The sequence below is a fragment of the Ambystoma mexicanum genome, chromosome 2q (assembly GCF_040938575.1).
Source record: "Ambystoma mexicanum isolate Mex_15411 chromosome 2q, UKY_AmexF1_1, whole genome shotgun sequence".
Lineage (NCBI taxonomy): Eukaryota > Metazoa > Chordata > Amphibia > Caudata > Ambystomatidae > Ambystoma > Ambystoma mexicanum.
The window spans coordinates 122,154,828-122,168,780 of NC_090924.1; the positions used below are offsets into that span (position 1 = coordinate 122,154,828).

Consider the following 13,953-nt stretch of genomic DNA (forward strand, 5'->3'; position numbering starts at 1 on the left):
GTAATACCGCCAGCACAAATAACATTACCGCTACTCGGTTCAGTGTTATTAGAGCAGGATCACGAGTATCAATCGGGCGGTTATTTCACTTTGGGTCCATAGGACTCAATGGTGTTGGGGGGGCGCTACTACCGCCGGCGGTAATTCTAAGGCAGTAATAGTGCCGAAAACAGGCGCCAACTAGGATTTTCACCTCTGGCAAAAAGCTGGAGGTAATGCAGCCCATTTAGCGCCCAACTCTTGATCGGACTAGCGCTTAATTAAATGTGGCCATAACAGCGTTACCACTGCATCTAAGGGCTATAGCCCAACTCGTGGTGAGGCCCAATGCCTTATTTTTTTTTGAGAGACACTGTGGTATATCAATCATGAAAACATGGACCTTTAGAAAATACTTTAATTTGCGTAGACAGGGGCTACTTTTTTCATAACATAGGTCTTTATTTAATATAAGGCATGTATTAAACACCAGTGCAGAATAAAAGCAGACTAAACATAATATGAAAAAATAAAAAAAACAGACCAATATGCTATTGAAGCGAAAAGAAAACTGTAAACTGGGATGAATCAAGGGGAAATAAAATAAAAGCATACCCAGGAGGACTCGAGACCTGGACAGGGGCGTGGGGGGGTAACCTCGATACCCAGAGGTACATACCAAACTCTTCCTCCCAGCCTTGTGAGCAGATGGGTTTGCATGCAAACTCTCATAAGCATGTCCCAGACTCCCACATGGCTTCAGTCAAAACCCAAAATAAAGAACTGGGACAATACGGCACTTAATGATCCGCAAGCACCGTCACGTGTCGTAACCTCAAAAGTGGGGGTATGTTCCTAGCACATTGCCTAAGTATTTAAGGGAGTTTACAGTGACGGTGAATAACCTGCGCAGTGGTTGCTATATCTCAATTGGCATAAATATTTTAACTCGAGGAAACTTTTCAGTGTGGATCCAGCTGCATACACTGCACAATGGCTTCCTTGGATGGACGCTAACCAGTCTGTTGTATGCGAGAGGAAAAGCAGCCTGGAAGAATACGTATTTGAACGTTTTCTTCGATTGAAGACAGGGGATTTAATTTACTGCTTCAAAAACTCCACTTTGCATTATAAAACTTCAGATAAAAGAAAAACAACTTTTTGTAAAGGCATGCCAGCAAACCTCAGCAGTTGCATGTACTGAGTGGGCACCTGCATATAGTTACGAGAACAAGACCGTTTTTGTATTACGAATCAACTATTTTCACTTGTATGCACAAAAAGTCTAGGGGTTTGCAACCTTTGGCACGCGAGATGTTTTGGATTACAGCTACTACCAGCTTTAGCATAATCAATGAGGGAGGAGCTTGGGAGCTGTAGTCCAAGACATCTGTGCAGTCACAGGTTTCAGGATTATTATTGCAGGTCTCTTGCTAATCAATACGAAGGATTACATGTAAGCTATGTACAAAGTAAGACTCTGAACCATGTAACTTTGCTTTTGGTGGACTTGCTTTTAACGGAGGTCCTTCAGCTTCAATTTTGTGTCCCGTCCTCCCGCTGGTTACTTTCTCAGTGCCAACACACATCTTCCCATACATTTACATACACAGGCTCCTTATTCGTAGCCTCCCATTTTCACGCACATAGAAAACTGGATGCAGGGGTTCCTTGAAGACAGCTGTGAATGTATGCAGGTGCTTCAGCGACTCAGCAGACACCCGGTAAAAGGACAGCCGACCAGCCTCATAATCCAAGTACAGACCCACTATGCGCGGCACAGATTCTTTATCTTGGCGGCTGACCTTACAAGCATGCTGTGTGAAAAGGCCACTCTTGTCCCATTCTAGGCACCAAGATTTGTCATTTAATCCAATACCCGATGGATCTCCTACTCTTTCAATGCTGGGGTAGGCCAGCCCGACAGCCCAGTCCCCCTTTTCACTGGTTATCACCTCCCAATAATGTTTTCCAGAAGAAAACTTTTTAGAACTCATCACTTGAGGGTATGATGTAAACCTGGCAGTTGGGTCATCATGGATACAACTTTTTGGATTAAAGTGACAAAGCTCTTTATGGTTACGGGAAACAAATACATAATTTAAATCAGCAGTTGCCACATCCATGGTGAGGTCTGCAGCCCCCCTTAAAGCAAACCCTCTATTGGCCTTCAACTTAGGCAATTTGTCGATAAAGCTTTGCAACACATTAATTAATGTCAGCGAGATCCAAGTGTCCACATTTGCCAATTCTTTACTGCAGTGATCTTCATAACCTTTGCTGGGGTGCTCCACACCACCACTCCCACTTACATCAGAGGATTTGCATTCCATCAGCAGAGTCAGGGGATCCTGTGTGGCACAGAGCTCTTCAAGACCCGCCATTTTCTCCTCGACTGCAGCATCTTCCTTTTCCAGCTGTTGTATTTCATGAGAAATTGAACAAAACCTGCCAGTCTCCATCGCAGCTAGCCTCTCCAGCAGGACCTTCTCTTTGGCAGCCAGCCACAGTTCTATATCAGAAAACAGAGCAGAGATGTTGCCCTTTGCGGCTTTCATTTTGCTTCCAAAGAAGCCAGAGTGACTTCGCAGCCCCATAATGTGTGCGTTGGTGGTGTCCCTCTGCACAGTCAGTTTCTGCAGAGTTCTCTCTAAATCAACTCTCTTCCTTGCCGAGACATCAGAGAGGAGTTGGGCCTGGTGATTCCTGTGCTCTCCAATCACACAGCATGACGCACACAGGAAGGAGTCATCTTCGGTGCAGTAATACTTCAGAAGTTCCCGGTGCGTGGGGCACCGCCTGCTCTCCAGTGAGGTAGTGGGTTCAGTCAGGATGTGGTCCACTCGCTTATTGTGTTTCAACAAGTGGTTTTCGCACAGTAGGGTCTCGCAGTGCAAGCAGAGTTTGACGGCCTGAGATGGGGAGTCCAAGCAGTAAGTGCAAAAAAGACAGCCTTCCTCCTGGTCCTCGTGGGTTGCAAGAGAACATTTCACCACTTCACAGAGCTTCCAGTTCCCCTGTACCTTTGGCCTCCCCTTAAACATTTTCCTGCAGTCTGGGCAGGTGTAGACCCCCGACAGGGCTCGCTTATCCCAGCTTTGCTCAATGCAGCTCCGACAGAAACTATGCCCACAGCTCAGCGTCACAGGATCTTGGTAAACAGACAGGCAGATCGAGCAGTCCAAGTTTGCCGTTAGAGCACAAGCGGGACTCTGCATCCTTCTGGTCCCTGCAAGCGAAAAAAAAAAAATTTCAGTACAGAGCAGAGAAACTTTGGAAGCAAACTACCTTTACAAACAAGACAAGGTAGGCTGCATGAACTTGGACACTCCCCCAGCGGACGTATCTACCTACAAACACAGCTGTTGCTACTTGGCATTTAATTGTGAGGACTAAGGAATATATCCACAATATAAGAAATTGAGGAACACTAAAATTGAAGGCATCAAAGTTCTGAAGAGAAATATTGGGACACTCGAGCCGAGTTCAGTCTGCAGCAGAACGTACAGAACGCAGGTAACCTAGTAAATAATGGCCGTGGATCTGGGTCCTCCGACACGGCAGAAACCTAAACAAAATCGCAAGTTTACTCAGCATTTGAAACGCTGTCGCAGGCAAGCACCTCAACATGCGATCTTGAAGGGTATGACTGGACACAGTCCCATTCTCAGTTGTTGCCGAAGCCAGAGACATTGATCCCTGGACATGCTGTGCTGGCAAAAGCAGACGCCGATCGTCAGAATGTGACCTGTATACTTAGTCATGTCAGCACTCTATCATGTGCCTCAAGAGATGCCCCCCGTGCTGGTCAATGAAAACACTCACAGACAAGTGGATAGGCTCAAAGAGTGCACCAAATATGGCAAACACGGAGACGATCGAAATAAACACTGCATTTTTTCAATCCCCATTTGATGCAACAGACATTGAGCTATTGGAGATATCCGTCCCTTTTGCCACCACTGAGCAAAATGCAGTCACTTTTCCATCTCCATCAAAGTTAGCAACAGAAGCATGTAAATTAAGTGAAAGGAAACGGGAGACAAACGAATTAAACGAGAAGGTCCCAAACAGCCAACATACTAACATTACTTCGACCATGCCACAAAAAAATTAGAATGCATTCAGACTTCCCAATAACAACAGGATGTAATAGCAACAAAAGTAATGGAGTGCAAACAAGGGAATATGGCGGCCGATAACAAGAGATGAAACAGAGGCTTCGATCGAAGAATGGTCAGATGTCGGAGCCAGAACATTGCAGCGGCAAAACAGCATCAATTCAAATCACGTTTGTAGATGCAAAGATGCCCGTTGAGACCAAGGGAACAGTAATAACAGTACCGCATAACAAATTAAAAATACTCGATCTTGCGGGTCGAGAAGCCCGCCTAACGGAGCGGCTGAAAGCCGACGTTCACTTAATCTAAGAGCAATTGAGTGAAAGTTACACGAAACATGGCAAGTTGCCTAAAGTTAAAGGAGGACCGGTATCTGAGTGGACCGCGCAAAAACCACAACTAGTGGTAACCACATGGCTGAATGAGCGGACTAGTACGCCACTAGCTAAAGTGGCAAAGTCAGACGGTCCTAACCTCCTGACAACAAATAAGGTTGTGATAATTGATAATGACAACAAATTCTTCACAGAAGCTTAATACCACCCATGTAAATATAGACACTACCAATAATATACATGGAAACGACAAAGATTGTTGTAGTAAATCGAACTTGTCGATTGCAGCGGGGATCCAAATCCATAACAACGTATTAGCAGCATCACTAGCGCTAATCCCATTTGTAAAACTATATGAAACACTCAATGAGACAATAACTGACACCATAGTAATGCAGGGCAACTTAAATGAAAAGATTACAAAGATGGAAACCCTAAACGGAATGCTGTTGTCCCGTCTCGAGAAAGAAGCTGAACTGACAGTGACTTGGCAAATAGTTTGAGTGACCTTGCCATGAGAGATCAAAGCGACAAAGTCAATCTAATGGACGCAGTCCTGGACTGCATGAAATGGCTACGGCACAAGGAGCAGAAAGCGCCAAATCAGGAAAAGAGCTTAGGGTGGCAATCCGAGCCCCTACCAACTACGGAAGAAAACTTATTGGGACTTCAAAAATGACGAGCAGATGAGAATAGCAGCTCAAAAGATATTAGACTGAAGAAAAGGTGGCTGAACCTGCCCAAATAAAGTCAATGGTGTTGGGAAATGGTGTGGATACGGAAACCAAGGCAGTTGAAAATAGTGCAGCTGCGGAGCCTCAAACCGAGACTAAAAGGATCAAATAAACAAACTGAACAGAAGCTCGCAGCAAAAGAAAAAACGCTGGATTCAAATACTGGTGTGATGTTGGTAGCGCCAATGTCGGATGAAGTTTCACAAAAAGCAGTAAGCAGAATGCCACCAAACAATCAAAAATTAACATTTGCAATCTTTAAAGGTGCAGAAAAAAACATTACAAGGCTCTAGGACTGCGACAAAAAAAATAATAAGGAACCCAAGACCATTAAGGAAAAGATGGAATCCAAAACAGCTGGACTAAAGAAACTGACAAACCGGTTAAAAAAAAATTCAAACTGAATTTATCAACTCCCACTAGACGTAGTCTGTTCTTACATAAGAATTCAGAACAAACAAAGCTCAAGAATCGAGTGAGGTGAGCCAAACAAGTAACCCCAACAAGTGACCGTGTTTGGATTCTGATGAAATTACCACTCAGTCGCCTCATCAATTGACCTCGGTAACCCACCGACCTACTCCATAGAATCAGAAGAAGTTGCAGAGGTAGAATCCACCTCTGAAGACGATGGTAGAATATTTTCTGCCAGCCTGCCTTCAAGAACTAAGAGCTCTAGAGAGTCAGCTGGCGGATCAAATGACAGCTTCAATGAAGGACATGGTCAAAACAGGCAGCAGACCATTGAACCGAAATAGCAAAGCCAAGCTAACCAAAAGGAATGATTCGGTCCTGAAAGAAATTAAGTTGGGTAAGGATCTCGCAAATCTAAATCCGAAACTAACAGCGGTGCAAAGACAAAAACTAATAAACACAACAAAGAAAGAGAAGACAATAGAATAGCTGAATTGAGACCCTGCTCATGGAAACTGCGAGTGGAAAATGTCTTGGCGGACGAGAACGAAGTAGATCTAAATAGAAGCAATATAATGCGACTACTCCATAATGTGCCTCTGCGGCAAACAATTTCATCACTTGATATTGTAATTGTTGAATATGTGACTGAAGAATGTTCAGACAAGGTATTCTTTTATATAAATTCCTACGCCGTGAGAAAGGCCTCATTAGCAGCAAGAGAAGAATTGCTCTTTTTTGGCTTTGAAATATCAACGGTAATGTCGTCCGATCTAGCAAAAGAAAATTCAACAAATGAGATTACCAATGAACAGAGAAGGGATGAACTGAGGATGAGGCTTAACATAAACCCCACTACAAAAGTCAGGAACTATCAATGAGAACTGATGGAACCCCAATTGTTCGATGAATGATGACTCACAAAAACATTAGCTACCAAAAGACTCAAATGAAGAACTCTGTACACCGATCTCCTGGAATACAAGAGGATTTCTACATTTGTTCAATGAATTTCCTCTGGCCCTAGATAACTTTGCAATATGCTTGCAGGAAACGTGACGGCGCAATATTCCAGCAGGAGACGGTTACCTAGTGTTATTAAATCAGGCTGAAAAAAATAAATAAAACTAGGAAGGCCGTTTTCATGACTGATAACAATGGTGAAAATCGGCACTAGGTGGGAAGTGATTTCAACAGAAAACCCAAACTTATTTGTACAAAGAACAATCTTATAATTAAGTCAGTCTGGAGTGGGAAAAATGAGAACTGTTGCTGATCAACACGTACTGAAATCCTGCTAAGATTACAAGTACGTTTTTGAACTCAATAATGACTAATAGATGGAAGCCTGTTGAGATACATCAACCTAATCATAATAATATGCGGTGACCTGAATTTTTCGTGGTTTAATACCATGAATAAACAAAGGACCTGAGATCAACAAATAAAATCAAGGCTACCAAGTAGAGGTTCTCGCTGGAAAAACACCTTAGAAGCGCGCAATTGTGCATGGTAAACGGCAATGTAAAAGGCGCTATAGCTCCAAAATACACCTGGAACCACCAAGGTAGTAACAAAACCTTAGATTATATCTGGATTTCTTTGAATAAGTGGGACAAAATTGACAACTTGATAGTCACACCGACTGTAAAAAGTGATCACAATGTGTTGAGAATGACGTGGCGCTTACAATGCAAAAATTCCAAATAAGTACACAAAAAACCTGGAGATTAACCAAGGAGGCAACAGGCTAAGAATCTGGGCCCCTCAAATTGAAGAATGAACAAAAACCTTAATAAGGATGTCTAAAATAGCAGCCAAGCATATAAATGATGCGCCTCTATTGATCCAATTCAAGACATCAGGGAAACAACAAAATGGAATCTTACAAATAAGCACGCTTGAAGCGCTAAAGTCAATAGCGAAAAAAAAAAAACTTGGATAAAGACATTAGAGTCCTGAAAAAAAACCTGGTTAGTCAAGCAAATATCACCATCAAAAAACGGAAACAAAAATTCCGTAATTGGGCAAAATCATTTGCATGTATTCACGACCAATAGCGCACAAAACTAATGCTGAACTTAATCAACGAGCATAAAACGAGAGAAATTTGGACCATCTTGAACAAAGGAACACTAAACCAAAGTGCTATGCTAACAAACAGGGTCTCGGAAGGTGTTTGGATAAAACATTTTGCTGACGTGTTCTTTACCACATCAACCATAGGAACCAATATAGACTGGCAGAGTCAGGATGACTGGGCTATTGTGAGACCGCTGAAGATCTCGCACAGGCTATATCTAAATTGAAAAACTCTCGTGCAGCCGGCCCCGACGGTCTCACTAATGTAATGCTTAAAGCAAATAAGGATCTATGGTCAAGATTCATTGAAATCCTGTTCGCAAAAATTGCTAAGTCCAAATCAATTCCCCCCCCCCTGCTCCCCCCCAAGTCATGGGTTACGGCAGTGATCGTGCCGTTTCATAAGAAGGGCAATCGGGACAACCCGGCAAACTATCGCCCAATTGCCCTGCTAGACACTATTGGAAAGGTCCTGGCTACCTTCCTGCAGCAAAAACTAACAAAATGGGCAATGAAAGCCAGAATTATGGACTGTCGACAAACCGGGTTCACAAAGGGAGTGGGAACGGAGGTAAATTTGGTTCTATTAAATCTCGAAGCAATGAAGAAGGATTTGTAGACATGATGAGTCAAGCATTTGACACAATCGATTGCGAGATGCTTTGGGAAAAACTATCAAAATGGTCATGCCCAGCGAATATATTACATCCAGTTATGGCAATGCATGCGAACACCAGTATCTGTGTTTGAATAAATGAAGTGGAGACTTATTTAAGACAATTGGGACAAATAAGGGAGTGAAGCAGGGCTGCCCACTGGCCGCCTTGCTATTTAAACTGTTCATTGCAGATATCCCTGAGGCCCTGAAGTTGGTCAACTGTTTCCCGTCAAAGATAAATGGCCATCATATAAGCTGGGCAATATATGCAGATGACCTGGTGATAGTAATCGCTATGCCGATCGGTCTGCAAAGGCTCTTAACTAGCTTACAAAAATATATGCAACTAAATGACCTACAGATTAATGTTGGGAAAACGAAAATCTTGACCATTGGGATAACAAAAGAAACAAAGAATAAAAACTTCAAATGGTCAGTTGCAGATGATGTAATTGAAAGAACTACTGAAATTCGTTCTCTGGGAGTTTTTTAGTACTTCAATTAGAGAATGGATTTGGGCCCAAGACTTAATTCAGCGGATGACGATCTTTTCCTTACAAGGAGCAAAACTACACAGGTTATATGGGAAGTTTACAGTTATCCCAGTACGTACATTCAATCTACAAAAAGTTATCCCTGCAATAACGTTTGGGGCAGAAGCTGGATGGAATTTAAACCATAACATTTGGCCCCATTTAGAAGGCCTATTTTGGAGACGGGTACTAAGACTTCCCCAAAACATCTCTACGACAATTATTCAAAATGAACTAGCAGTAGAAGCACTATATGGTACAGTGCTGTGGATCTATCCTAGTTCTGAGAAAAAGGTGTACAGAGCCAGCGTATACAATTCTTGCCCCGTCAGAGGAAAAACCAGCACACTGGCCTGCTAATGACATGGGTAAACACATTGATGAACATTCTTAAGTGCGCAGACATAAAGATGGAACCAGTTCCATCGCAGCCTCAAATGGCAAAAAAGAAATTGAAACAATGGCACGGGATACAAAACATTGAACTTTATAACAACCTTTCAACATCAGTTTATTTAGGAATGGCAATGACTGCCTTTGAGTAAGCTGCCAAAATATCTACAAACATTCCCTTCAAGACATCATCGGGACGGCTTTGAGATTGAGGCTAAATGCTCACAAAAACAAAGAAATGCTGTTTAAAAAGCACGATAAGGAAACAAAAGATAATAAATGTAGACACTGCAACAAAGAGGTGGAATCCACCAAACACCGGATAGTAGAATGCCCGAAACTGAAAACACAAAAGGTCATTCTACCTTCAAAAATGCTCCTAGGAATAATAATATAGAAGACAGGCGGTTTGTGGGTGGACACAATGTAACCTGTGCAATTGTGGATTATTTGGACAAAATTCTAATTTGAATATGCTAATAGAACAAGATAGTAGAGGGTGGAAGAAGCATGGAAGATGAATGACTTGCAAACAACTGAGGAATAAGGGAAGTAAAGTAAACACAAACCAGTGATGTAATGTGTTAATTTGTGACAAAAGTTTGTATAAATTGTATGTTAAAATTAAAAAGTTTACCTTGGCATGCACTGAATTCGTCTCACCCGCCTTCGGTAACCATTAAGATTGTAAGGTGATTCCAAGAAGGGAAGTCGGGGAATCAAAGTTGAAAGACTCAGTCGTGAAGCATATATAGCCCTGATGATGGAGTAAAGCCCTGAAATGCATTGGTTCATAACTACATTTAGACCGAGGAGACAGTTCTGTCTAAAGAAATAGCCATTTTCGGAGTTCGAGCAGACTTTGCAGGAGACACCCAGGCTGCCTCTCTCTGTGCTCCATTCTACAGCCACCATTTTGTGGGAGGACCTACAAAAACGTACCCAGCACCGCGGAGCGGTCGCGGAGTTCGAGCAGAGTTGTGCAGTCTTTGCAGGAGACTGTCACTCGCAGTCGCGGCCATCGCCGTGACTGGCGTTTACTTCCGCGTTGGAGTTTGAGAGGTCATGGGGGAAGGTTGCTTTAGTCCCTTTTTTGTGTTTATGGCCGCAGCTCCTAACGCGAGACGCAACGCTGCCGGGAGTATAAAATCCCTGCCTCCCGGCAGGTCATTGCGTTGCAACCCCTCTCCGTTGTTTACTTCGTTTCTGGGTCCTTCGCTCTTCCTCTGCACCTCGCTTTGGATTCTACTAGGGGTTAATATTTACCCCCACGCGGTTACTTCTCATAGGTGTCCAGTCACCAGTAACCTCCATACTTTGTTTCCCTTTGCCATCCGCCGACCCCCTTTAGGCGGCGTCTGCCGTTCTCTCTCTCTCTCTCTCTCTCTCTCTCTCTCTCTCTCTCTCTCTCTCTCTCTCTCTCTCTCTCTCTCTCTCTCTCTCTCTCTCTCTCTCTCTCTCTCTCTCTCTCTCTCTCTCTCTCTCTCTCTCTCTCTCTCTCTCTCTCTCTCTCCCTCTCGTCCTCTCACCTAGCTCTTGAGTCTGGTCATCGCGGGGTTTTCTCTCCCGTGCTCCCGTGTTCCTCCGCAGTGCCTCTCGGAAGACTTCTACCTTCAGTCCGGACCTCCCAGCTGCTGTTTCCCTCGCCTCTCTCCAGGTCGACCGCTACAGTGGACGTTTTCAGCGTTTGGTGATCCTTCGCTTCCTCCTCTTCATCGGTGGACTGCTGGCCTTCTGAGAACAGTCTTGGCACCTCCTATCAGGGTTTTTTCCCCTAGTGGGTTTTTCCCTGCTTTTTCTGGTTTGATTCCGGAGAGGGGGTCGCTGTGCCGCTGTTCACACCCAGCGGCCACAGTGGCTTCTCTCCGTGACAAGCCCTCGCACCAGAGGAAAGAGAGAGACTACCTGGCACGTCGAGGCCTGCAAGATACCATCGACTCGGAAAGCCCAGGTGAGGAGAACGTGGGTACGGAGGGAACACAGTCAAAGGTACCCCTTCAGTCACAGATTGCAACGCCAAAGAGTATCACGATGTCAGCTGACGAACAAGTCCAAGAGCTCTGGAAGGCATTCCAAGCGATGTCCCAAGAGCTACAAGGGGTCAAGACTGAGAACGCTTTGCTTAAACAGATGGTTGCGGCTAGGGAACCTACTCCCTCGGAATTGCCACCCATGGCACTGTCCTCGGGGAAATTTGATGGCTCCCCAAAGAAGGTAAAGGAGTTTCTCGAAGCATGCCTGGTTCACTTTACGTTCAGACCCCGTACCTTTGCTACAGATCAGGCCCGGGTGGGTTTCCTAATAACCAACATGACGGGAAACGCTCTTTCCTGGGCCACCCCTCTGGTGACTAGCGGAAACGCCATTCTGCAGGACTATCCGGGGTTTCAGAATCTTCTCAAGCACACCTTCGAACGACCAGAGCTCTCCTTTACAGCCTGCGAAGACCTGTTGGATGTCAGGCAAGGCTCGCTAGACGTGTTATCATACATCTCCTCTTTCAAGACATTAGCAGCCGGGGCCGGATGGCCCGAGACAGCCCAGTATGCCATTTTCAGAAGAGGACTGAAGGAAGAAATTAAAGACGAGCTAGCCAGGTCTCCTCGTTCTCCTACTTTCACAGATCTACTTTCTGCTGCTCTTCACATCGAGTATCGCCTTCAGGAGAGACGAGTTGAACGTCGTAAGCAAAGGACTCCTGGCCATAACTCAGACCCCTCTGTACCCGTTCTCCCTGGTCGCTCTACTAACATCATTACGGAAGAACCTATGCAGATCGGTGCTACCAGGGCGCCCTTGTCCGCTGCTGAAAGACGTCGCAGAAGAGAGAAAGGACTGTGTGCCTACTGCGGATCAGAGCAGCATTTTCTCAGAGACTGCACAGAACTGTCAAACAAGAGGTCGGGAAACGACTACCCTCGGCGTTAGTAGGGACAAACGACCGAGGGTCTTTAAGAAATCTCCATCGTCCCTATGTTTCTCTGTCAGTGACCTCTTCCGAGTCTAAGGAAGATTCCAGGCTAATGGTCATTCCAGTACAACTCAACCTCGGAAACCATCAGGAGGAGACACTGGCTCTGTTGGACTGTGGCGCGGCAGGGAACTTTGTTGACACCGTGTGGGCTGACAAGGTGGGCCTCCGTCGAATTCCCCGGGCAGAAGGTCAGAAGGTGGAAGGAGTAGACGGCTCGCCTTTGTCCTCAGGTCCTATCACCCATACCACTGAGGAACTCACTTTGACGATCAACCAACATAAGGAAGTCCTGAGTTTTGATATTATCAGAGCGGCTCATTTTCCCATCATCTTGGGCATTACCTGGCTCCGACGACACAATCCTCTGATTAATTGGACCGAGAACCAAATAAGCTTCAGTTCCCCATATTGCGCTACTAACTGTTGTTCTCTGGAAGGTCGGGCTGATCTTCAGCCAGTCAAGGTGTTTCCCAATAATCATGTAGGTATCCATGCTTTACCCTATTTCTGCTCAGATTTTTCAGACGTTTTTCAGGAGTGCCTCCATGCCAGACTTCCACCCCATCGGCCAGAGGACTGCACTATCGACCTGGAGCCCCATGCCTTGGTGCCATTCGGAAGGATGTTCGCCCTCACTCAGACCGAGAGACAAGTGCTTCAGAAATACTTGGATACCAACATGGAGAATGGTCTCATACAACCTTCCAAGTCTCCAGCAGGAGCCCCTTTGTTTTTTATAAAGAAAAGAGATTCCACCGATCTTAGACCTTGCATCGACTACAGGGGTCTAAATACAGTGACAGTCCGTGACAGGTATCCGATGCCCCTAATCACGGATATTATTGAGGCAGTGCAAGGTGCTCGAATCTTTACCAAACTGGACCTACGAAACGCTTACCATTTGTTGCGGATAGCCAAGGGTGACGAATGGAAAACTGCGTTTCGTACTCCTCTGGGCCTATATGAATACAAGGTAATGCCGTTTGGCTTGGTGAACGCCCCTGCGGTATTTCAGAGGTTCATGGACCGGATGTTCTCCGACATGCTTTCCATCTCGGTCATCATCTATTTAGATGATATCTTGGTTTTTTCCCCTAATATGAGAGAACACATAGCACAAGTACGACGAGTTTTGGAGCGTCTTAAGGAAAACCATCTTCTGGTCAAAGAGGAGAAGTGCAGCTTCGCGGTACCTTCGGTACATTATCTGGGATACGTGCTATCAGAAGAAGGGATCGCCATGGATCCTGACAAGATGCAAGTGATTCTTGGCTGGCCGGCCCCGACCTCTGTCCGGGAGGTTCAGAGGTTCTTGGGTCTTTCAAATTACTACCGAAGATTCATTCCGAACTTTTCAGAGGTGGTGTTTCCCATCACCCGCCTACTCAAGAAGACGGCCTATCCTTTTTCCTGGTCTACTGAAGCAGAAAGAAGTTTCTGTCATCTAAAAACCCTCTTCTGCTCTGCCCCGATTCTGCAGCATCCAAACCAAACTCTTCCATTTATTCTGGAGACGGACGCCTCCGCTATCGCTGTAGGAGCAGTGTTGCTTCAGTCTTTCAACAAGGTGGAGCATCCGGTCGCCTATCTCTCTAAGACTCTTTCTCCCAGCCAGCTCAACTACTCGGTTTTGGAGAAAGAATTGTTGGCGATGAAATTGGCTTGTGAGGAATGGAGGCACCTTCTCATGGGTGCCCGTCATCGGTTTCTCATTCGCACTGACCACAAAA

At 45.0% G+C, this 13,953-nt stretch overlaps 1 protein-coding gene across 1 annotated transcript in view; it reads right to left on the minus strand.

Moving 5' to 3' along the window:
- Positions 1 to 426: 426 nt before the first annotated feature.
- Positions 427 to 13,953, minus strand: part of LOC138569226 (E3 ubiquitin-protein ligase TRIM62-like) — a 95,202-nt gene continuing 81,675 nt past the window's right edge. The window contains exon 2 of the mRNA XM_069647020.1: positions 427 to 3,208. Within this exon, the coding sequence (XP_069503121.1) occupies positions 1,581 to 3,208 (1,628 nt within the window). The 3' untranslated portion in view covers positions 427 to 1,580. The remainder of the gene's footprint in view (positions 3,209 to 13,953) is intronic.